Source organism: Pituophis catenifer, unplaced genomic scaffold (assembly GCF_029215685.1).
Source record: "Pituophis catenifer annectens isolate HBS135680 unplaced genomic scaffold, rPitCat1.0.hap2 SCAF_2, whole genome shotgun sequence".
NCBI lineage: Eukaryota > Metazoa > Chordata > Lepidosauria > Squamata > Colubridae > Pituophis > Pituophis catenifer.
Window position 1 is genome coordinate 16661939 of NW_027256882.1, and position 27008 is coordinate 16688946.

At 38.6% G+C, this 27008-nt stretch overlaps 1 protein-coding gene across 1 annotated transcript; it reads left to right on the forward strand.

The window, feature by feature from the left end:
- The first annotated feature begins 13419 nt into the window (after positions 1-13419).
- Positions 13420-25906, forward strand: LOC139309911 (vomeronasal type-2 receptor 26-like). The gene is made up of 7 exons (XM_070934096.1): positions 13420-13628; positions 13724-13741; positions 15249-15537; positions 19178-19972; positions 21162-21374; positions 23387-23513; positions 24996-25906. The coding sequence occupies exons 1-7, from the start codon at positions 13420-13422 to the stop codon at positions 25904-25906; spliced, it is 2562 nt and encodes an 853-aa protein (XP_070790197.1).
- Positions 25907-27008: the final 1102 nt, after the last annotated feature.

Below are 27008 nucleotides of genomic sequence, written 5' to 3' on the forward strand. Positions count from 1 at the left end.
TTGTAATTTTGTTGAGATTTTTGAAGAAGTCCCTTCCTGGATGTAATGGTACTACCTGGTATAGATATAGTACCCTCGGTAATATATTCATTTTAATTGAACTGATTCTGCCCATCAATGACAATTGTAGCCTGTTCCAGATTTCCAGGTCTTTTTTAATTTCTTTTAGTAATTTCGTGTAATTGTCTTCTTTAATCGTGGTTGCTTTTGCCGTCAGCCAAATACCTAAATATTTTATCTTCTTTACTAATTGGATTCCTAATTCTTCTTCTAATTTCGATCTCTGAGTCTGGGTCATATTTTTCGTCATTAGTTTTGTTTTTTGTTTGTTTATTTTGAGGCCCGCGACTTCCCCGTATTGTTCTATCATCGACATCAGTCTGGGTCCAGATCGTCTTGGGTTTTCCAAGTTGAAAATTACGTCGTCTGCAAAGGCGAGCAATTTGTACTCCTCTCCCCGGATCTTGAGTCCTTTGATTTCTTCCTCATTCCTTATTTCGTTTAATAATACCTCCAATGCTATTATAAATATTAGCGGTGACATGGGACATCCTTGTCGTACTCCTTTCTGAATATCAAAAATTTGTGTCATGTCACCGTTTATTGAGATTTTTGCTGTTTGTTGGGAATAAATTTGTCAGATGTAAATGCCTTATTCTCTAATGTGTAAATAGTATATGAATGGGGTATCAGGGGTTAATTTATTCTTCACTTCTTAATATATTCATAATTCACCACTCCCATATCTAGCTCCACCCATTGTATATATAAGGAGCTGTTTGCACCCTTTTCCTTGCTTCTATCTATGAATATTCAGTGAATATAGAATGCCTATTGTAAATAAAAGGAGATATATTTAAACCTTTAACTCTTACTAAATTTATTGAGTCTGATCCTGAAAATATTGCAACAAGCTGGTAGCAGAGGATGGTTAATTGACTCAATAAAAAACTTAAAAATGTCCAAGAAAGATAGGCCCAACACCAGGGCATACAGCAAAGAAATGGAAATAGAACAAGAAATAATCAACGAATCCACAAACGCGATTTCGAGAGAATCCGAAGAATACACCACTGAAGACGAAGAAATAATAGATGAAAATGATGACCAGGAGGAAATCGAAATAGAGAATAACGAACTCAGGTCAGAGATATTAAAACTATTGAAGAGCCAGAAGAATGATGAAAGCCTCATCGCGAACCTCCAAGATATGCTGAAGAACAGCGGAGCAGCGAGAGAGAAGCACATCACTAATGAAAAATCAAAAGACCCAAAAATAGTGAGTGATATGACTGCAGAAAAAATTATTGTGAAGAAGAAAAACGGTGATCCCGCGCGAAATTTTGAATGGCAGCCATCTTGGTTTCAACAGACCTCCAGGGTGAGCGAAGCAGAGCCAATCAGAAAGCTCAATTCAAAATTTCTGGCGCGAAAAACATTATCAGACAACGAAAACGAAAAAGAAGATTCAAACACCTCAGAAGAATCAGAATCAGAAAGTGAAAATGATTCAACAAACAATCAAATAAAATCAGCAATGAAAACGCTTTTTGCTGCATTTGGGCCAAAACTAAAAATTACTAAAAAGCTAACGAAGAAGCGAGCGAGCAAGCCAATGCCTCAAGAACTGCCCGCTCCCATCCTGACTACGAGAGCGCCGACGCCCGAACCCAGAGAGCCCTGCCGATACCGCCCCACGCCACAGACCGAAGCAAGCACCAACGCCCTCAAAAGAAGAGGAAGAGCAGCCGCCATCGTCAGGACTCCCAAAATCGAGCCAGAGACCGATTCGTCTGAGGAGGAGCAGAACGAGCGAGCCGCAACGAGGAGAACCTCTCACGACGACTCCAGGGAAGAAATGAACAACGCGCATGCGCGAGACTACGCAGACGGTCCGGGAAGACATGAATTGACGAGGAGACCGTGCAGGCTCGTTGCGAGCATCCCCACGCCGTTTTGTAACTTTCCGCATTTACAAGACCACGGACTACCTCAGGTTGTAAGTAATGGACCTACTAATGTCGGAAATTTACCCAGTGACTTCCCAAAGCTAAGGATAGATGGCATTAATTTGCAAGAATGGTATCAGCAGCTCCAGGTTGTCTTTATGAAGGAAAACTTACTGTTTTTTATCACTAGTCCCCCAAAAAGACCTTGGACTCTAAAAATAGACTGTTTACACCATAGAGCATTTTTCTTATTAATATCTAGTGTGTCTCCTGCAATGTATCACAGCATTAAGCAAAATCTGACTGTTTCAGAAATTATTCAATGCATGTTCAATTTGTTTCACAGTGACAGTGTAGCTACCACCACAAGGATGTCTAAAGATTTCTTTTCATCTAGGATAAAACCAGGGGTTTCCATAAGTGAGCATTTAATATCTTTAAACAAAATAAGAGCTGAGCTGCATTTAAGGGGGGAGGTGATTTCAGACCAAACAATGAAAAGTGTTATTATCAACTCACTTGATCCATCATGGGACAATTATATGTCACATTTAGACACAATCAACCTAGGATACTTATCCATAGAAAGTCTATCCAATAAATTAATAGCAGAAGACAATTCAAGAAGGAATCGTTCTAACAATCACATAGAACACAAACCATATAGGAAAGTAGCTTTCCAAGAAAAATATAATGAAACATTTAAATGTCACAACTGTGGATCCAGGGAACACAATAGAAGAGATTGCCCCAAAATTTCAAAAGAAAGACATAGGTCAGAATATAGAAACAAATACAATTATAGACAGTCTTCCATGGATAGACATAGATATAGAAGCCCACCAAATTACAAAGATAATAGAGGGGGCAGAGATAATTCAAAAGATAGAAAATCTGGTTCACTGAATGGATTAAATAAACAAGACAACACTAACACACAGCAGAATGAGAACAGTAATTGGCTTATTGATTCTGGAGCAACTAATCACACCACTAATAACAAAGATATATTGTCTTCATTTGTAGAAGATAAATTTGTAATAAAGGTAGCTAACCAAGAAAAGGTTCAAGTGTTAGGTAGAGGGAATGTATCCTTGCCTGGTCTAGGAAAAATAGAGGGGGTATTGCTAATACCTGAAATACCTCATAACATACTAAGTGCCATAAAACTAAGTAGAGATTCTGATATTAACATTGTTTTTTCTAAAGGAAAAGCGACTTTGGAGAAAAATAAAATAGATATAGGCACTGTAATGATTAAAGGAGGCCTACCTTATCTAATAACGAAGGAAAAATGGTTGCACAACATTGATTCAAATATGGAAGATTGTATTGAAGTAGATGATGGAAACATTAGCAACAGTGACAATGATGAATGTAAAATATCTCATGATCACAAAGATGCACACAATGAAAAAAAACCAAAGATAGGTAAGCCAATTCATGATGAGTGTGCTCACATCTTACATAGGAAGTTAGGACATGCCAGTTTTCCTGTAGTACAAAAAATGACTGAACACGCAGAAGGTGTTAAAATAAAAAATTGTGAAAACTATTTGGAATGCTCAGTATGTAAATCTACAAAACTAAAAACTAGCCCCAGGCCAAGAAAATCTACTAGATCAACCAACAAAATTTTTGATTTAGTACACATGGACTTAGTTGGTCCACTAACTCCATCAATCACTTATAGAAAACGTTACTTCTTGACCATAGTAGATGATTATAGCCGCTATGGATTTGTTTATACATTAAAACACAAAGATGAAACTTTTCAAAAATTTAAAGAATTTTACAAACGCATAGAAACACAACACAATATCAAAATAAAACAAATCATGACAGATAGGGGATGTGAATTCATGTCTAAAGAATTCTCCCAATGGTTAAAGGACAAAGGAATGTTACATTACACGTCTAGTCCATTTTCTGCGTTCCAGAACGGGATTGTAGAGAGGAAGAACTCAACATTACAAACCATGATTAGATGCACATTGGAAGATGCTGGCTTAAGCAAACAATTCTGGTCAGAAGCATTACATTATTCCAATTACACACAGAATAGAACCTGGTCCAGCATTGTAAATAAGACACCATATGAAGTAATGTATAATAGGAAACCAAAATTGGCACACATGCACATATTTGGAGTCACTGCAGACGTACACATACCTAAGCAACTAAGAAGGAAGGGAGAAAACGTGTCCAGAAGACTCAGATTTATGGGATATGAGACAGGCACTAAAGGGTACAGATTCATTGATAGTAATAACAAATTTATAGTCTCCAGAACAGCTGTGTTCCATGAACAGGCCAACTGGTCTAAAATACATCTTAATGAAATATTTCCAAGTAACAACAAAGATATAAAATCTCAAGAGAAAGGGACTATAGAAAAGCAAAATATCAACAAATATAAAAACAAAACCAAAACATGGACAAATAGCCAACACAAAATAAAGACAGACACACTAACAAAAAAGGAAGCAAGATATTTGCATGATAACAATAGTAAACCTGAAAAAACAATTAGAAACACCAGAAATCAGATGCCAAATAAATACAAGGACTATATAATGCATATGGATGGTGAGTCAACGACACCTAATACATATGAGGAAGTGTTAAAACTCCCTCGTAAAGAAAAAGAAAAATGGGAATTAGCAATGAAAAAAGAGATGGAAAGCTTACAAGGATTAAATGTATTTACACCTGCAATTGCACCAAAGGATAAAACAATTATTGGTACCAGGTGGATATATAAAATTAAGAACTTAGAGGGAGGCAATACCCTATACAAAGCTAGACTAGTTGCACAAGGTTATGCACAGAAATATCCGGAGGACTATACTGACACGTATTCCCCCACAGTAAGAACCGAGAGTGTCAAAACAGCTCTAGTGGTAGCATCAGCACTTAATCTCGATGTATTCCAATATGACATACAGACTGCGTATCTACACGCAAAACTAGATAAGGAAATATATGTAAGAGCACCTCACAGTCAATACACAAACAAGAATGAGACTTGGTTGTTAAACAAGAGTTTATACGGGTTAAAACAATCTGGTAAACGATGGTATGATTGTTTAGTAAAAGTACTTAAAACCATGGACTTCAATGCCACCACTGCTGATAACTGTTTCTTTGTCAAAAAGGGTGATGATTACATAGAATTTGTATTGATCTATGTAGATGACATTTTATACATAGGAAAACATAAAGAGAGAAGAGAAACTTTTGTAACCAAGCTAAATGAACATTTCTCATTGAAATCTTTAGGCAAAGTAAACAAATATCTTGGTGTTCAAATTAATAAGACTAAAAGAGGATTCAAACTTACTCAGAGAGATAAGATCATAGAGCTCTTAAACAAATGCAATCTAAGTGATGCCAAACCTTGTGATACTCCTATGCAGACTGACTTTCTAAGAAATACTGATGAATCATCCCCTGAATTCAAAGATAACACATTTTATAGATCAGTCATAGGTTCACTTCTTTATATATCTAATTGGACAAGACCAGATATCGCTTTACCCCTCAATTTATTATCCAGACATGTCAGCAAGCCAACAATGTACCACTGGGAAGCTGTTAAAAGAATATTAAGATATCTGAAAAGTACACTAGACTTTTGTTTAATGTTGGAACCTAACGGTAATAAAGAACCAAAGCTTACATGTTACGCAGATGCGGACTGGGCCGGAGACACCTCATGTAGAAAAAGTACATCTGGTTATATATTCCTCTTAAATGACTGTCCAGTTTACTGGTACACTGGTAAACAAGAATTAGTGGCCACTTCAACGACAGAAGCAGAATATGTTTGTTTATCTAAAGCTGCAAATAACCTTGTATGGTTTAATGATTTGATTTCAGATGTTTGGAAAAAACCTGCTTTGCCTTTTGTTATGCATGAAGACAATAAAGCAGCTATTGAAATATCTAGATCTGACGCCATTGGACAAAGGTCCAGACACATAGATATAAAATTTAAACATGTGAGACAATTATCTCAGGATGGATTTATTAAAGCAGTGCATTGTGAAACTTCAGAACAATTAGCTGACATATTGACAAAACCTTTACCTGCTAAGCAGCATAAATACTTAACTTCTAAGTTGTATGTTTTGTACTGTCCTGAATCTGAATGTAATTGGTGTTGCATAACGAATCGGCATTTAGAGGGGGATTTGTCAGATGTAAATGCCTTATTCTCTAATGTGTAAATAGTATATGAACGGGGTATCAGGGGTTAATTTATTCTTCACTTCTTAATGTATTCATAATTCACCACTCCCATATCTAGCTCCACCCATTGTATATATAAGGAGCTGTTTGCACCCTTTTCCTTGCTTCTATCTATGAATATTCAGTGAATATAGAATGCCTAATGTAAATAAAAGGAGATATATTTAAACCTTTAACTCTTACTAAATTTATTGAGTCTGATCCTGAAAATATTGCAACAAAATTTTTTTAATCAGATTATGAAATTTCTCTCCACAGTTCATTAGTTCAAGTTGTTTTGTGAAAAAAGACCAATTCAAATTGTCGAAGGCCTTCTGGGCATCAAGGGAGATTATGGCCATTTCTCTGTCTATCTTCTGATCATAGTATTCCAGAATATTTATAATCATTCTCAAATTATTCTTTATTTGTCTTTTAGGTATGAAACCGTTTTGGTCTGGATGTATATAGTTATGTATTATTGCTTTGAGTCTCTGAGCTAGTATTGACATGAATAGCTTATAGTCCACGTTGAGTAATGAAATTGGTCTGTAATTTTTAATTTGCGTCGGATCTGAGTCTTCTTTGTGTATTAATGTAATAATAGTTTCTGTCCAAGATTTTGGAAGTTCTGCTATCAGTAGTGCTTCGTTAAAAACTTGTAACAGTATTTGGTCTATCGATTGTTGACAAAGTTTATAGAATTCACTAGGAATTCCATCCAGTCCTGGAGTCTTATTGTTCTTTTGTTTTTTGCGGGCTTCCATTAGTTCCAGCATTGTTATGGGCCGGTTTAACATCTCTCTGTGATCTTCTGTGAAGTGCATAAGATTGGTTTTTTGGAGGTATTTTTTTATTTGGTCTTCCGGGACCTCTTCCTGGCAATAAAGTTTTTGAAAAAAATTTTTGGCTATGTTTTTCTTACAACCAGAAGAAATGTAAAAATGTAAAAATTTGACAGAGGAATTTCAAATCTCAACATATTCCAACAGGTCACACCTAGAAAATGGTCCAAGTTGTTCTCCATAAATGAGTGGCCCAACAATTTTGCTTGAAATAATTAAAGGGCAGCTGGAAGTGTCCCCAATATTTGTCCAGTGAAATTTGAAGATGTCCTCAGAGCTCTGTTGAACTCTCAAAGGAGCTTATCTGTCCTCTGCCCTTAGTCTCCATGTGGTCTGAGATACCACATTCAGGTTTGTGAAATATGGCATTTGTGCAATAAGAGTCCTGTTAATATGGCAGCAACATAGTAGAGATATTTACAACAGGAACTTATGAACTTTGAAAATGAGAAGTAATTGTTGGGGAAGTTCCCAATTAAAATCTGAGGAAAGTTTTTATTATTAAGAACCAAACCAGGATATTTGATCCTGGACTCAGAATGATTGGGGTGATTTGTGGTAAATAAGAAATCATGTAAGACTTTCTACAAGTAAACTACAATAACCAAGTGTTTTAAACTTCAAACGTTAACTTTGCTGTTGTTTAACCTGTTAACTAGTTTTTCTTTCATGTATGTAATGTGTGACAGGTCAATTGGATTGCAAATAGACGTACAAGTTTATAAATTTTGGATCTGCCTTGTAAGGGGGTGGGGTGGGGGGAAGCTATTCTTGTTGCAATAGATTTGTTAGTGTTCAACCAGGGGGGATGTCCTTTGTTTTTTTTAATTCATATTTTTAATGTTTTGTCTAGTTTGTTTTGTCTCTCTTTAATTTTTTCCAGCATGGCTCTTTCTAGTCAATCTCACTTATAAGTCATTCAGTGTGATGGAGCTGCATTTCCTCCATCTGCAGTTCTAACATTCTTTTCTTCTTATTCCACTTACACATATATTGTAGGACCTGACCAATTTCTTGAATCATTTTGATTTTCCAAGACTTCCTTTTTTTGTTTTTTGGTCCCCTATAAAGATAGGGGAAAAAACCTGAAAAAGTCTAATTTATGTATCGTTACAGGTTCAGTTCTGAGTTATCAATTCAATATAAATTTTAGTTTAAAGTAGTTATTGAATGGGTTGTAGTTCTTTCTGCCCACCCCATTTCCATAGTTTTCTAACCACTCATTCATATTCAATGCCTGATTCTTATAAGAAGAGGGAATGACTTGATTTTAGAATTGCTTTTCTGGGTCATTTATGAAACAACCTCTTCTTATGATGGTTCCACTTTAATGATTGAATCCTGGTTACTGGGCTGATGAAAATTAGTCCTATTAAATAATGGTGTATTTTTGATTCTTAACCTTAGTGGAACTCTTGTCTCTATCCCATCTTCCTAATACTCATTAAAATAAAATGGTGATGTGTGACTAGCATTTGCATCTGATTTTGGCTTAAGATTTAGAAGGCTTGTGGAAACTAAGATAATTAAATTGAAAAGTCCAAGGGATCTTGGAGTCATAGTGGACAATCACTTAAATATGAGCCAAAATTGTGTGCCGCAGCAGCCAAAAAAGCCAATGCGGTCCTAGGCTGCATTAATAGAGAGAAAGAATCAAGATCATATGAAGTTTTAATAACACTTTACAAAGCCTTAGTAAGACCACACTTGGAATACTGCATCCAGTTCCGGTCACCACAATTCAAAAAAGATGTTGAGACTCTGTAAAGGTCCCTTCCGACTCCATTACTCTATGTTCTTCTGTGCCCATTCCCTTTCCTTTCTATATGTGTGTGCCTTCAAATTGGTTTTGACTATTGATACCTAAACAGTTTTCTTGGCAAAGGTTCTAGAGATGGTTTTCCCTTGCCTCCTTCCTAGGACTGAGAGAGAATGACTGGTGCAAGGTCACCCAGCTGCATTTGTATATTAGGTAGGGCTAGAACTCACATTCTCCAAGTTTTTACCCTGAGGCTTTAACCACTACACCAAATTGAGTCTCTTTCCTCTCCCATCAAAGCTCTCAGTCTACAGTGTCAATCACTGGGAGGCCACCCAACCTCTGCATTGCCAGAGCACTGTTTTTTAACCCCATGCAAAACCACCTGGGATCCTAACATATGAGGTAATCAGGAGACATAGATTCTGGGTCCTGCATGATTTGCATGCCCATCACTTTACCACTTAATTGCTTATCACAATCCAGGGGTAGAATGCTGGGCCTGCAGACTAAACTGGCCAGGCAGATACAGGAGATATGGGAGACAAGAAAGTCTTTAAGCACTATGACCTATGCCATGCAGGGTTTTATTGGTAGTATCCAGCACCTTGAATTGCACCCGGAAACAACCTGGGAACCAGTACAGTTCATGAAGGACAGGTGTAAGATGGGTGTACTGAGGCATGCTTATCACTTGTCTGTTCCACTGTAATCTGGACCATATGAAGTTCCCAAGTGGTTTTCAACAGCAGTCCCATGTAGAGCAGCCAAGCTCTGTAGTGAGCAGAGCATGAATGACGTTCTGAAGTGTCCTCTGATCTAGGAAGAAAATTAGAAGATAGAGAAGTTAAGCTTGGTGTTATCCACACAGAGTAGCCTCAAACTCCAAAAGTCTGGGTGACCTTCCTCAAAAAGCATTGGAGACAAAATAGTATCTTGCAGGACCTCATTAGTCTACTTTGGTGTTCAATGAGCATCCTCCGCATTACTTTTTGGACAGATCCCAAAGGAAGAATCAGAACCCCTGTACTAAACTATGAAACCAGGGATGTATCTATGTTTTTCACAAACAAGCTTTTCTCCAGTCATGTCACTGCACAGGGAGCCCCAGAAGATATTCAGGGTCTCACAGAAGACATGTTGCTTCTTCTTTTTTTTGGGGGGGGGGATTTTTTTTTAAAAAAACATAAACATAAAATACATCTTTGTAGAACGAAGCATTGATCCGGTCATAAATTGGTACAATCACTAATTCATCTTTAACAACAACTTTTTTCTAATCTCCACCAATTATCATTTTACAGAAAATAAAAAATAAATAAATAAAACAGAGAAATAAAGATTAACTCATAATGACTTACTTAAAACAATTACCTTTCTATTATTTCACCTCAGATCTTAGTTTCCAAATAACTTAAACAACTTAATATTTTACACAATTGTTTCCCTAAATTCTATCTATTTAATAATACCATTATCCAAAAACCCGTTACTTAAATCTTTAAATCCTAACCCAATATCTTTTATTTATTTATTATTCAAATTTCTATACCGCCCTTCTCCTTTTGGACTCAGGGCGGTGAACAGCCAAAATAAAAACATCTATACATAACATTACAGTTAAAAAATAGAGTTAAAATAATTTATAAATTTGGCCCGTAATTTAAAACTTGTCAATTTAAAATCAATATTAAAATTTTAAAACTAACCCTAAAATCAGTCATCAATATATCATTTCATTTTCTTTTTCTTTTTGCTTAGATGAATGTATCTTAAAAATATAAATCATTACAATTATCATAAACAATATCTTAACTGTTACTCCCAACATATCATCTTCATTGCTGTTTATCTCAACATAATCATTCTAGTTTTACTGTTAATCCCAACATAATCATCTTTAGTTTAATTGTTTATCCCAGCACATCATCTTCATTTTAATCATCATCTTTTACTGTTGATCCCAGCGTAGTCATTTTTATTTTTACTGTTGAACCCAGCATAATCATTTATTTTTACTGTTATTCCCAGCATAATCGTCCTTATTTTTACTGTTAAATTCAGTATAATCATTTTTATTTTTGCTGTCAATCCCAACATAATCATCTGAATTTTACTGTTAAACCCAGTATAATCATTTTTGTTTTCTTTTTTGAATTGTGGTGACCAAAACTGGATGCAGTATTCCAGGTGTGGTCTTACTAAAGATTTATAAAGCAGTACTAATACTTGAAGGGACACGGTGGCTCAGTGGCTAAAACACTGAGCTTGTAGATCAAAAGGTCAGCAGTTCAGTGGTTCAAATCCCTAGTGCCACTTAAAGGGGGGAGCTCCCATTACTTGTCCCAGCTTTTGCCAACCTAGCAGTTTGAAAGCACGTAAAAAATGCAAGTAGAAAAATAGGGACCACCTTTGGTGGGAAGGTAACAGTGTTCCATGCGCTTTTGGCATTTCGTCATGCTGGTCACATGACCATGGAGACATCTTCGGACAGCGCTGGCTCTTTGGCTTTGAAACAGAGATGTCTTCTTCCCTAGAGTCAGGAATGACTAGCACATATGTGCAAGGGGAACCTTTACTTTTTACTAATATTTGATGTGATTTTGATTCTATGCCTCTGTTTATACAATCAAGGATTGTGTTAGCTTTTTTGGCTGCTGCTGCACACTGCTGGCTCGTGTTTAAGTGACGTCCATTAGGACTCCAAGGTCCCTCTCACACTTCCTATTTTTGAACCAAGTTTCACCTGATCTGTACTTGTACCTTTGGGTTTTTTTGTGACCTCCTTTATGGTTCCCTATAAATGATCAATTTTGTAAATTATATTTTCTCAATCTATGATCCACAAATTTTGCTGAACCTTTGTTCAGCACATTGGAAGATAGTGGTACCATGCGTCTTCTCAATTCACAATGCTTGCAAGGAAGACAATAATAGAAACAATATTCAAATGTGGGGAGAAAAAACCCCACCAAGGTCTCTGCTTTTAAAACTGCTAGGTGTTTCTATCCTAGTTCCATCCCTTTTCCTCCAATCACTCTCCAGGCGTCTTTTTCGACGCTTCATCTCTCTCAGCTCCTCGGAAAACCAAGGAGCTAGACGAGATCGGCATCGGGTCAGAGGCCGCAAAGGCACGACGCGGTCCAAGGCTCCAGTAGCCGCCCTGTCCCAGGCGACCACCAGGCCCTCAGTCAAATCGTGAGCCAGAGTCTCAGGAAATGGCCCAAGCTCCGTCAGGAACCTTTCGGGGTCCATCAGGCACCTGGGACGGAACCATTTGGTTGGTTCCATCTCCCTGCGGTGGGTGGAAGTGACTTGAAAGTCCATGTGAAGGAGAGAATGATCAGACCATGACAAGGGCTTGATGTCTATATCCCCTATTCTTAGATCATTCAGCCACTGATCAGAGACAAAAATCAAGTCCAGAGTGTGATTCCCCAAGTGGATGGGGCCTTTAACTACCTGGGTCAGGTCCATGGCCGTCATGGAAGCCATGAACTCCCGAGCCGTCTCCGACATCTCACCAGCGGATGGCAGGTTAAAATCCCCCATAACAATAAGTCTGGGGGTTTCCACCGCCACCCCGGCTATAATGTCGAGCAGCTCAGGAAGGACAGCTATTACGTGGCAGGGAGCCAGGTACGCAATCAGTAGGCCCATCTGAATCCCCTGACCCCACTTCACAAGGAGGGACTCACATCTGGCTATCTGAGGAACAGTGGCCTCCCTCGGGCAAAGACTTTCTCTGCTGCCACTCCCCCACCCCTTCCCTGAGTCCTTGGCTGATGAAATGCATGGAAACCTGGTGGGCACATTTCCACAAGGGGAACTCCTCCCTCCTGGCCTAACCAGGTCTCCGTAATCCCTGCCAGGTCAGCACCCCCCTCTGAAATAAGATCATGAATGAGGGGGGCTTTATTTACCACTGACCTGGCATTACATAACATCAGCCATAGACCCAGGGGTCTGAGACTCTGAACAACCCGGGAAACGAGCAATGCTTTGGGGGTCGGAGTGCGCAATCGCTCGTAAACATCGAGTGTGCACTCCCGAAACATAATATGGCCCCCTGTATTGAATTATCTTCATCACACATTACTTTCTAGACAAGACCTGACAGCAAGGAGCACAACTACAAGAGAACAATGTCCCAATGGGTGTGATTTTTCACTAACTTGCTTTGTTCCCAGTTACCCTTCTGCACATAGAGCCCCATAGAAGTTTAGATCCCTAGAGGAGAAGTTACTGGAAATTATAGTGAATCATCATTCCTGCCTTTGAGACCTCTTCTGCTACTTCTCCAGTGAGTGCCTTTGGTGTAAACATCATACTGTAGCAATATGGAAGAGATCTTGCATCAGAAGAGGACCAATGCCTTGAGTCACACCAATTGTGTGGTACAATGTTAATAGAGCCACGGGCTGGAATCCAGAATGCACCTGTCTCCTTTCCAGGTGAAGCTGGGTATGTCTCTTTCTGAATGGGGAAAGCCACTGGCATTCCATCTTGTGAGAGTGCCTTAACTCTTTCTGTTGTTCTTGTTTAGAAACAGGAAGGGGAATGATTCAGGTTTATGAATTATTCATCGCCTAGTTCTGCTTCTGGCGCCACTGATGTCCGAGCCCTGTGGATGATGGACCTCCTGCTTCTATTCCTGATGCTCCTGGTGTCCCAGCCAGTCTGTGGGAAGCTTAGAATAAAGTGCCCGCTAAGTATGGCGGAGGAAGATAGAAAAAAGCCATGGAGCTATTATAGGCCAGGAGACCATCTCATTAGTGTGATCACCACTGCAACAATAATATCTCATTTAACATTTCCTTTCAATGTGGCTCCTTATACACAGTCAGATTCGTAAGTCATTCAGTGTGATAGAGTTGCATTCCCTCCATTTGCAGTTCTAACACTTTCTCTTTTCTTCATATTTTACTTACTCTTAGAGGAATATTTCAGGACCTGTTTAATTTCCTGAATTGTTCTGATTTCCATGGCTTCCCCTTTTTATTTTCTTTTTTGTAAGAGTCTCAAATCTTTATTTTTATTTATTTATCGTACGTATTAGATAATATATATACGTATAAGCATGGATTGAATACATTAAATGAATACAAATAAAGGGAACAGTAGGACAGGGAGGTAGGAACGCTGGTGTTCTCATACACACCCCTTACAGACCTCTTAGGAATGGGGTAGAAGTCAACAGTAGACAGTCTTAGATTAAAATTTTGGGGGTTTGGGGATGAAACCACAGAGTCAGGTAGTGCATTCCAGGCATTGACCACTCTGTTACTAAAGTTGTTTTTTCTGCAATCGAGTTTGGAGCGGTTCACTTTAAGTTTGTATCTATTGTGTGCTCTTGTATTGTTGTGGTTGAAACTGAAGTAGTCATTGACAGGTAGGACATTGTAGCAGATAATTTTATGAGCTATGCTTAGGTCAGATCGAAGGTGGAGTAGTTCTAAGTTTTCTTTCTTTTTTTTCCCAATACACTTAATTAACTTTTATTACATTAAAAACATAAAAAATTATATCACTCTACAACAGCTATTTGTGGTGTTTTTCTTGTGACAATAATTCGTGCATTATTTACAAAAATTAAATTGTGTGTATTTGCATTCTTATTTTATCTATTATTATACTTAATAACTATCTATCTTTAATCTATGTCCATTCTATCCAGTTATACCACTGTTCCCACACATTGTAAAATATCGATGCTTCTTTATTTTTCAAATTCAGCATTAATTTGTCCATTTCTGTGCAATTCATGACCTTTTGTATGAAGAGTTTCTCTGCGGGTGTACATGGCTGTTTCCAACTACAGCCATGTAGTTCTAAGTTTTCTAAACCCAGAATTTCAAGTCTGGTGGCATAGGGTATTTGGTTGCGAGCAGAGGAGTGGAGGATTCTCCAAAGATGTCTAAAGAATCCAAAGATGTGACAGAAAAATATCTGAAACATGTCCAGGTTATTTTCCACTCCCCATCCAGTCCTTCATTCATCACTTGAATACTGACTTTTTGTATAGTAATTATTGAAAGTGTTGTAATTGCATCTGCTCAGACCATTTCCATATTTTGATAACCACTCATTGGTCTTCAAAGCCTAATCCTTATAAAAATGAAGGTTGACTTGATGTTAGAGTTTCTTTTCTGGGTCACTTCTGAAACATCCTCTTCATTTTATGATGGCTCTACTTTTAATTATTGAATGATATTGAATGCTGGTTATTGAAGAAATGAAAATTAGGAATGTTACAAATAATGATTCTCTGCGTTGGTGATTCTTAACCCTGGTGGAGTATTATCTATATATTCTCAACACTCATAAAAATTAAATGGTGATGGGAGGTGCCTCTGATTATGAATCAGTATTGCCCTAAATAGGAGGCAAAGAGGAATAAATAACAAGTTTTATTGTTTCTGTTAATGATGATGACAATAACATGAATATTTTTTTCAGTAGTTTATCTACTGATCACTGTAGAATCTTCCACTACATTTTTGACATTCAAGTTATAAATAGGAATCCCCAGCTTCTGCATAATCTCACACTTGGCTACAACATCCACGACAACTATTTGAACACACTTGGCACTTCAGAGGCCTTGCTGGACATGCTCTCAACAGGAGAAGCCAATGTTCCCAACTACAGCTGTGGAAGGAAAGACAACATTTTGGCCCTTCTTGATGCAGCTGATAGGGACGTTTCCATCCAGATGTCAACATTAGTAGGCCCCTACAAAGTCCCACAGGTTTGTGCATATGTTTCTCTATCTGGTAAAGAGGGAGAAGTGGTCGTGAGTGAGCAATAGATCCAATCATGTTTACTGTATGGAATTCAAGAGCTGTTTTTTTTTTATCATGAAGAGAAATAATAAATGCATACATACATAAATACATATGCACATGAATAAAAATCATCTTTATGAAAATAACAGTATTTTCAATGGTGAGCAAAGCCTATATTCATGGAAATAATTCCAATGGATTAGTTTATTTACAATTGATAAAAATATATGTCTTATAGAATCATAGGGACCCTAGCATGAATTAAAAAAAACAACAACAGTAGAGTCCCTGGAGAGAACTCAACTAGCTACTGGCTGAACTATTCAAAAAATTATTCAACTGAAAGATTTTTCTACTGATAAGTTCATTTAAACTTATCACCAAGTAAGAGCCTTGGTGGTGCAGTGGACTAAAAGTGCTGTTAAATAGCACTTAGCTGCCAGCTGCCTGCAATTACTGCAAGTTCAAATCTCACCAGGCTCAAGGTTGACTCAGCCTTCCATCCTTCCGAGGTACGTAAAATGAGGACTCGGATTGTTGGGCCAATAAGCTGACTTTGTATAAAAAAGAACACCGCTTGGGGAGGCCAAAAGCCCTATTAAGCAGGTATATACAAAAGTATGAAGGCTATTGCTTAACGCATTGTAAGCCGCCCTGAGTCTCCGGAGAAGGGTGGCATATAAATTGAACAAATAAATAAAATAAATAAATAAATAAATAAATAAATAAATAAATAAATAAATAAATAATATACCTGTCATATATTAGTTGGGTGGAAGATGGCAATAGTAATTTACATACACATACACACACACACACACACACACACACACATGCACACACACATACACACAACTTAGTTTCCTCTTGAGCTGAGTTGAGAGTGAACAAATGTCCATGGAGATTGTCAGTGATCTAGGTCATGATTGTCCGAAAAGTGCTTTTCAAAAGGTAACTGGACTTTTTTTGTTTTTTGTTTTCCTTGAAAAGATTTCACTTCTCATCAGTCAGAACTGAAGAAGACTCTTGAACGAGAAGTGAAATGTTTTCGGGTAAAAAAACAAAGAAAATCCAGTTGCCTTTAGAAAAGCACATTTGCGCTGAGAGTAGGTAGATGAAAAGTGCATTCCTTCCATTTAAACAAGTAAATTATAGGCGCTGTTGACAACTTTGTCTTCAGCCATTTAACTACAAAATATATCACTCATCTAACTACAAAATATATCACAGGGAAACAATCATTTTCTGTCTCCTTAGAACTCAGTGCAGCATCTGTGATTGTGAACACAGAAATATCATGGAGGAAATCGATTGCCCTTAAAATGCAAGACTGCTGGTCCTGATCTCTTTATACAAGCACTGGTTAGAGAATGTGGTTTGGGCTCAATGGAGCCATGAGAAGCTGGATTGAGTTTTGCCAAGGGGTGAGACAAGGGGACATACTTGATTGCTATACAGTCTAGAGCAGGGGTCGGCAACCCATGGCTCTGGAGCCGCATGTGGCTCTTTCATCCCCCTCTGGCAGCTCCCTGTCTCCGGTCGGCTCCAAAATTGATAGGGCTTTCTGGTTAGGACAGGTAGAGGAAAAAGGACGCCGCGCTAGGAGAGTCTATGGTGGGGGAACTGGACTTCCGGTCAGCAGAGGAAAAAGGACGCCATGCTAAGATGAGACTCTATGGTGCGGAAACGGGACTTTCGGTCAGCTCCAGAATTGAATGGGGGTCTTCTGGTTAGGACTTTTGTGATTCTTTGAGTGTTTAAGGTTGCTGACCTCTGGTCTAGAGATTAACAATTTACTAGGATTAACAAATACACATGCCTAAATTACTTGAAAACATTACTATAGGCTTATGATATGTTATTTTTATACTCACAAGTTGGGTTGGGTTGGCTATAAAGAAGACTAGACTCCTAATTTCATAATAATTCTCTCAGTATAAATATATCAGATAAGTTAAAAAGTTATGTTCTTTGGAGAATGATATCACAGCAACAGATGACTATTAACACATTTCTTTATCAAGTTATTTTTGTCTGAGACTGGATCTTGAGTTCCTCATTATCAAAGGAACTCAAACTCAACTCCACTCAAGCAAGGGCAGAAGTCAATTTACTGCTAAAACAGAAAAAAAAAATCATAGATATCCACCTTCCTTAACCTCAGTTAGTAAGTTATACATTTATCCAAGGCCAAGATTGCCCCAATTCTCTTACATGGAGCTTCAGTTTGGGGCTTCAAATGGATATCACTACTAGAACAAAACAGTGGTGAAATTCATTTTTTTTTTTTGCTACCAGTTCTGTGGGTGTGGCTTGGTAGGCATGGCAGGGGGAAGATATTTTAAAATCTCCATTCCCACCCCACTCTGGGGCCAGCCAGAGGTGGTATTTGCTGGTTCTCTGAACTACTCAAAATCTCTGCTACAGTTCTCCAGAACCTGTCAGAACCTGCTGGATTTCACCCCGGAACAAATCCAATCTCATCATTTGAGAAGTATCTTATGAGGACTTCAGCTGATGCCTTCAGAGCCTAATTGGGAATTTATGTAATTGGTTCATTATCTAAAATCAGGCCATATAATTATTAGTGTAAAATTAAAGCTTAAAAAACCTGACAGATCCCCAAATATGTTTTGTTAGAACAGGTAAAATTTCAGTTAAAGACCACTTGGCTTGTATAGCTGGCAAATCATATTAGCGCTTTGGTTTCTCTGTGTTTTGTTCAACTATAACTAAAAAGATTGCTGCCCAGAGAATTCAGGGTATCTAAGCAGAGAAAGATATAGCCATCCTCAGGAAAGTTGGCACGCTGAAAAGGATGAGTAGCTAAAATTGTACCTTTGAAAGTTTATCAAGTATTTCAAAGCAGAAATAACTAAATATCTTAGGACAGTATTCAACAATATTTGAGCTGCTGGACACAGTGATTAAATATAGAAGATTTAATCAAGTTCCTTATAATGAACAGTCTTGTATTTGCAGAATTCCAGAGATGTAAGACATAACAGAGCTATTTTTTGAATATCAAATATAAAATAGAGTGATCAGTATCTTGGAATGCCCATTAAATCAATATCCTATTCAGATCCTTATATTAAAACAACATATTTCCTGTGTTGTCAGAATACCAAAAATATATTTAATAATGCCATTTATTTGAATAAAATAGTTCAGTTGAGATGAGGATATGTGGATGTTATCACAGTAAATCATAGGGGTGATTCAGAAATATGATTTTCATTCTTTAGCATTGTTCTTTTGTATTTAATTTGTTTCTTTTATTCTATTTTTATATAGGGACTTGTTCTGCTCTTTATACCCAGTTTCTCCCCAAAATAAGACATCCCCTGATAATAAGCTCAATAGGGCTTTTGAGCGCACGGCAATAAGGCCAAGCGCTGATTTCAGGGTTCAAAAAAATATAAGACAGGGTCTTATTTTCGGGGAAACACAGTAGACTGTGCCTTGATATGGCCAAATGACTAATCGACAATAAACTACACTAAAATGTCTTTGACAACCAACTTGGATTTATTAAAAGGTACGATTTTGGACTTGATCTGACACCCAAATATAATAGAGCAATCCTTATTGCTTTTTCAGATGAATTATGCAAGTGGTTCAGCAGCTCTTAGTGATAAAAATCAATTCCCATTTTTCCACCGGATGGTGTTCAAAGAAGGGATCCAGTACCCAGGAATTATCCAACTTCTCCTCCATTTCAGATGGACCTTGATCGGTCTCTTTGCTTCAGACACAGAAAATGGAGAGAATTTCATGAGGACTTTTACTCCGTTGCTTGTCAGGAATGGAATTTGTGTTGTTATATCGCAACAGTTCTCAATGACTGGCCACACAGCATCCCTCAGGGATGCCCTCTCTAAGTGGAGGCAAGTCAATGTCTTTGGTCACTTCACAGAATATGATTCCATTTTGGACACAATTCTTCCTTTCCATTTAACACTTGAAGATTTGCCAGGACCCATTGAAGGGAAAGTCTGGATCATCTCACCCATTATAAAATTCACAATGGGAAGGAATAGACTTTTCAAATATGTCCATAGTATTTGGTACTTTGATGTCAGGGATAAAGAAAGTCCTAAGGATGATGACTTTGAACCCATTCTCTTTGTACAACCTCAGTTTCAAGACGAGTCTTTTCACTGTTCTTTTTCAAAGCAGTTCTTTTCTATCAAGGGCCAGAAAAAATGCACGCAGAAAGCATCACTGGAGACCCAAGAGAAAAGGAACAGCATCCCGATACTAAATGATCACCATGTTTACAGTATCATTAAGACTCTAGCCCATGCCTTGAGTGCTGCGTATTCATCCAGATCCAAGTGGATAAGGAAGGCAGGCGAGGAGAGGTTGGGGGCTTCAAGGCTGCAGCCATGGCAGGTATGGAGTCAAGACAAGGATGCATCAAAGCTTGTTCCTTTGGAGTAGGAATACAAATGAGAGGGAGGAGAACCTTCTCAGCTTCCCAGGGCTACAAAAGACCAACAGCTTTGGCAAATCTAACTGTTGGGGGCATAATGTTCTATAAAGATGATATTATGATAGATAGATAGATAGATAGATAGATAGATAGATAGATAGATAGATAGATAGATAGTATTTCTCTTTAGCCAGGTTCTTCCTACGTAAACCAAGATTTTATGCAGCTCTAGTTCAGTGAAATCACAATCCACTAGTTTCTAGGCTTTTTTTTTCTTCTGGCAGCCAGCAGACCCTTTGCTGTCCATTGGGAGACTAATATAGATCTATTTTGGCCTTATAAGGCCTCATCAGTTAGCCACACCCTCATCTCATGTATCCTCCCTGTAAAGGTACAGTATTTGTTTTCTTTTCTTTTCGTAGGCTTTATGTGTACTTCTCTTTAGCCAGGTTCTTCCTATGTAAACCAAGATTTTATGAGCCCTAGTTCAGCGCGATAGATAGATAGATAGATAGATAGATAGATAGATAGATAGATAGATTTTTCACTAAAATCAAATTATATCAGAAGCATTCCCACAATCTATTAAGGAAGTTTAATTTTATGTGGGAATGACATTGGTGATGAAGGAAATAATACTATCCAGGAAAGATCAGGTAAAAGGTGGGGAGACAACAGCTGCATAAAGGCAGACAAAGAAACTTGGAAAAGATCCCCCCTTAACTTTTCAAACTTAAAAATGAGTTGTTGGGAGATTAGCATTTTCAGACTTGTGAGATTCTGTTAATGTAGCCTTATGATAAAGTAGGATTAGCTCATCTGGTGTACTTGGGAGAAGATTAGCTTGGCAAATTATTTCATGACAAGTCCACGCTTTCTACTAATCACCTCATTCTTTTCAAATAGTTTATGAATAACCTCTCTGTTTGTTTGTTTATTTGTAACCTGCTCTAGGATTATCCTTATAATTGAACGATTTTACCAATTATTTATTTTGTTCAATATACGGTATCTTTTGAAGATATTGATAAATCTTAATTCTCCCATCTAAGCATAATTGCAGGTTAGACAACTGAAGAAGGAGGTTGCACCACATGGGATAAAAAACAAAGTTTTCTTATTTAAAATTCCTGTATGTTCCTATTTTAGTTCCATCCCTTTCTGGAGAAGAATGAGTTTTGCAATCTTTCCAACTTTAAAATGTACTTGGACCAAACTGGAGACGTAAAAGCAGATCTGGACACCATGAGCTGGGTTTTTCTCCCCAATGAGGAACCCATCCAAGAGCAACTTGGGGTTTTTGAAAGACAGAGACTTATTATCAGTGAAGATGCCCTTTCACGGTTAAAATTTCTCAACAAGGTGGGGAAAATATTGGAGAGCATTCTTTGTTTTCCAAAGGTTTACGACTCATTTTAAGTGGGATAAATATAGTCACCAAAGAGGATGAGCTTCACTGAGAGTTCAATGTGGATTGTACAATCCTTATAGATTTTTAAAATGGCTGGGGAGGCTTCAATAGCATTGACCAACATGTCCTTCAGTTCTGTAGAGATTCTCAGTCATCCAGGTCATAGTTGTCCCAAAGGTACTTTTTCAGGAAGCTTCTTCAGCTCTGACAGGACAGTGAGGAATGGAAGAATTTATATTCCTTGCAGGTAGGTGGTAATCTGCAACCTTTTAGAGCAGAGGTCTTCAAACTTGGCAGCTTTAAGACTTGTGGACTTCAACTCCCAGCTCTGCTGGCTGGAGAATTCTGGGAGTTGAAGTCCACAAGTCTTAAACCTGCCAAGTTTGAAGTCCTCTGTTTTAGAGGGTCGTTGAAGCACTTGGAGGTTTATATGTTTTTTTTTCTCCTTTTGGATGACTTTCTGGATGATTGAGAATCTCTACAAATTTTTAGCTATACAATTTGGGATGAACACCCTTGGAATGATGTGGGAGCAAGAATGGATTTCCAGAGGAAAAATTGCAGACTACAAGAACCAGGAGCACCACTCAGATGACCCTGAGGACACACAGATAAACCTCCAAATGCTTCAATGACCCTCTAAAAGGATGCAAAGGACCAGCTGTCTGCAAGGAATATAAATCCTTCCATTCTCCACTATCCTGTCATAGCTGAAGAAGCTTCTTAGATGAGAAGCAAAACGTCTTCAAAAGGAAAAAAACAAACAAACAGGAAACTTCAGTTGCCTCCTGAAAAAGCACCCTTGCTGTCTTTCAGTTGCTATAACATGGAACATCATTTTAAGCTTATATACTATGGCCATTTCCAACATGGGATGCTGAGCGATGATTCTTTAGGACACAGATCATGATCTTTGCATCTAGTATCTCCATAAAACCAGTGAGAGAGGGGATTGTGGTGCTGATAGGCTCAACCCAGATTGTTCCTTGGCAAAAAGAAGAAGGCAATTCTGTTGACCAATGGCCAATATTCAGAGTGAATCTCATGAAATTGAATCAAGACAGGATGAATTTCAGATGTGCCTCTGCTCAAAACTCAAGAATGAAAAACCCCAAGTCCGTGTTTGTAGAGAAAGATACTTTTACTGAGCCTGAACTGAATGCAACGAAAAGAACGCAAGGTCTGAGGCAATAGGCTCGAAAATTACATATTGAAAGCATTCCCAAATCTCTCTCCCCCAAGGACCCAATTTGAATGTCCAATCCACAACTCCCCAAGGTGTCATGTGGGGTGCTTCTTCAGATGGTCCCATCTATCTGGTATGCCAGAACGGTTGACCTTAAGTGGGTATCAGCACTCCCTGCAGCTGCTACGAAGACAGTGAGAGTTTTCTTCCCTTTCATCAGACATCTCCACCAGCTCACTTCCCCCCTCCCAAATACCTATACCTCCTCCCTCACATTACTATGGCAGCCGAAATCAAGCAAGCATCATAGAGGCTGACAGGGGGTCCTGTGGGTCCCAGTGGGAAATAAGCTTTTAATTAAGATTCACTTTGTCCTGGCTCTGGACAGTGTCCCATGAAAGAGCAGGTCCATGCTGTCTATGATGCTTTTAAGCAACCCAGACATGAACAGATTGACAATGTTTAACATAGTCTAGAAGAAACCTTTCTAGAACCTACTGGTGAGAACTTTCTTCCTTCATCAGCTTTGTTCTATTTTAATAAATATAATACAATAATACTTAATCAATCTTTAAGAACAAATTTAACTATAAAATTTCAGATGGGATATGAAATAGGCCCCTTGCACTGGAACAAGTGAGATGGGCCAATCCAGTTGGGTGATAGTTCACACTGAATTAAATGAAGCCCAAAGACTACTTGACTTGTCTACCTCAATTTTCTGTGAATGGTGAATCTCAATATAGTTTCTTTGGCATTCCTTGTTTTTCTACTTAGTCTCTGCCTCAGTCCAAATGTGGGGAAAAATGTCATCCTGGATTTGTCAAGAGGGCTCGAGAAGGAGAGCCACTTTGCTGCTATGACTGTGTTCCTTGTCCGGAGGGAACCATCTCCACTCAGGAAGGTGGGTGACACTAAAAACCTTGCAGAAATGGATTAATCCAAAGCACTTTGGTGACAGTGCATGTTGAAAGAGGCATTGTGGCTCAACTGTTCGCCTATTTATTATCAAAATCCCCTATATTTATTTTCCTAGGAACATAAGAGGACTTTGAAATTTGAAGAACTGTCTCAAGTCAACCTCTTGAAAAGATTATTGTCATGCATTCCACATGAGTCTTTTCTTGGGGATCACTAGAAAGGTATCACTGGTCAACAGTGAAGTGGCGTGGACACATATGGGTCAGTAGTGGGTTTCAAATCCCCGGCGCTACCGGTTTGATCTTGGGAGCGCACAGGCACGCACGCATGCTTCGCAAGCACGCAGCGTTCTGCGCATGCACAGAAGGTTCTGCGCATGCGCAGAGCATTTTTGATGACGTCTGGGAGGGTGGGCGGAGCCTCCCACCACCGCCACTGCTGGTTTGCCTGAACCAGGGCGAACTGGTAGCAACTCACCACTGATATGGGTGCTGTTCTGCCCCAGCTACGGACCCCAAAGAACGCAGCACACACAAACTCTATACCAAGCTTATTTTACTCAAATAACTCAGTCTTTATCAACCAAAGGCTGTTAATAAACTGTTTTAACAGCCTACAAGAATTCTAAGATAAGATAATCACAGTCTTACTAGAGTTGGCAGAAAGCCCAGAAGCAATCCAGACACAAAGGAAAGTGAACTAAAGTTGTTCCCTACAGCTTGCTGCAAGCAGCGTTCCTCCTTAAATAGGCTAAGGGGGTGACCAATTAGCCCCAAGCCTTACTCTCGAGGAGACTTCCTCCTGAGGAGCCACTCCTGCCTTTTGGCAGCTCTGTATGCCCGTGCATTGAGAAGAGGCTCCTCCTCTTCGTCCTATTCACTTAAAGGAGCTTCTGGAGGTTCTGAAGGCCCTGGCTGAATCCCTGCCTCTGGCACCACATCTTCTCCAGCCTCCTCACTGTCCGACTTGAGTGCCAGCTGTACAGGCTGCTGGCGCAGCACCACACCAGCCTCCACGTTGTTGGAATCGGCTACGATCTGCACAGGCCGCTGACGGGCCACAACAGGTGCACTTCATTACACCCATATTGCCACAGGTCCAAGTAGTCATTCCAGATTATTAGCAGGACTAGCTTTCTCTGTGAGCCAACTAGATTTTATGAGAGAGACATCCTCTGAGTTCAGTATATTAAAAAGTGTCATTAATTACTTTAATAATCTAGGTTGCTATGAAGGTTCTGTACATTACACAGGAAATCTTTCACTTCCTAGGATTTTCCCATATTTCACAGATCTTAGCTATGTGTTTTTTAAGAAAATGATATTCATCTTAACATTTTTCTGTGGAATTGTTAAGAAATGCATCTTGGAACATTGTCCCCATATCAGCTGTTTTCCCAATAAGTATTTCTTGAAAGGTAAAAGTGAAGAAACTTATATAGAAATACTGTTTTTGGTTTTATCAGATATGGAAAAATGCACCAAATGTCCAAATGATAAATATCCAAATGAGGACCAAGTCCAATGTATCCCCAAAAGAATAACCTTCTTGACTTATGAAGAACATCTGGGATTCATCCTGGTCTCTTTTGCCCTATTTCTGTTTCTAACCACAGCTCTTCTTTTAATCATATTTATTAAATACCGAGAAACTCCCATTGTCAAAGCCAATAACCGGCACCTCTCTTACATTCTCCTGGTCTCCCACCTACTTTGCCTCTTGTCCCCTTTTCTCTTCATTGGTCAACCAAGGAAAACCACCTGCCTTCTCCGACAAACATTTTTCAGCATTATCTTCTCAGTTGCCATTTCTGCTCTCTTGGCCAAAAGCATCACGGTGGTGCTGGCTTTCATGGCCACAAAACCAGGCAATCGAGTGAGGAGATGGTTGGGGAAGAGCTTGGCCAATGCCATCATCCTTTCTTGTTCTGCAATCCAAATGATCATTTGCTCTATCTGGCTAGGTGTTTCTCCACCATATCCTGACTCTGACTTCTATTCCCAGCCTGGAGAGATCATCCTGCAATGCAACGAAGGGTCTGTTGTCATGTTCTACATCACCCTCAGCTACATGGGCTTCCTGGCTGCCATCTGCTTCACGGTGGCTTTCCTGGCCAGGAATCTTCCAGGGGCCTTCAATGAAGCCAAGCTGATCACCTTCAGCATGCTGGTCTTCTGCAGTGTCTGGGTGACTTTTGTGCTGACCTATCTGAGCACCAAAGGGAAATATATGGTGGCTGTGCAGGTCTTCTCCATCTTGTCCTCCAATGCTGGTCTGCTAGGCTGTATCTTCCTCTCCAAGTGCTACATTATCATTTTGAAGCCTGATTTGAATAGAAAGGAGCAGCTTACAACCAGAAGAAATGTAAAAATTTGACAGAGGAATTTCAAATCTCAACATATTCCAACAGGCCACACCTAGAAAATGGTCCAAGTTGTTCTCCATAAATGAGTGGCCCAACAATTTTGCTTGAAATAATTAAAGGGCAGCTGGAAGTGTCCCCAATATTTGTCCAGTGAAATTTGAAGATGTCCTCAGAGCTCTGTTGAACTCTCAAAGGAGCTTATCTGTCCTCTGCCCTTAGTCTACTTGCGGTCTGAGATACCACATTCAGGTTTGTGAAATATGGCATTTGTGCAATAAGAGTCCTGTTAATATGGCAGCAACATAGTAGAGATATTTACAACAGGAACTTATGAACTTTGAAAATGAGAGGTAATTGTTGGGGAAGTTCCCAATTAAAATCTGAGGAAAGTTTTTATTATTAAGAACCAAACCAGGATATTTGATCCTGGACTCAGAATGATTGGGGTGATTTGTGGTAAATAAGAAATCATGTAAGACTTTCTACAAGTAAACTACAATAACCAAGTGTTTTAAACTTCAAACGTTAACTTTGCTGTTGTTTAACCTGTTAACTAGTTTTTATTTCATGTATGTAATGTGTAACAGGTCAATTGGATTGCAAATAGACATACAAGTTTATAAATTTTGGATCTGCCTTGTAAGGGGGTGGGGTGGGGGGAAGCTATTCTTGTTGCAATAGATTTGTTAGTGTTCAACCAGGGGGGATGTCCTTTGTTTTTTTTAATTCATATTTTTAATGTTTTGTCTAGTTTGTTTTGTCTCTCTTTAATTTTTTCCAGCATGGCTCTTTCTAGTCAATCTCACTTGTAAGTCATTCAGTGTGATGGAGCTGCATTCCCTCCATCTGCAGTTCTAACATTCTTTTCTTCTTATTCCACTTACACATATATTGTAGGACCTGACCAATTTCTTGAATCATTTTGATTTTCCAAAATTTCCTTTTTTTTGTTTTTTGGTCCTATTTTGTAGAAAAAAATAAAGATAGGGGAAAAAAACCTGAAAAAGTCTAATTTATGTACCGTTACAGGTTCAGTTCTGAGTTATCAATTCAATATAAATTTTAGTTTAAAGTAGTTATTGAATGGGTTGTAGTTCTTTCTGCCCATCCCAT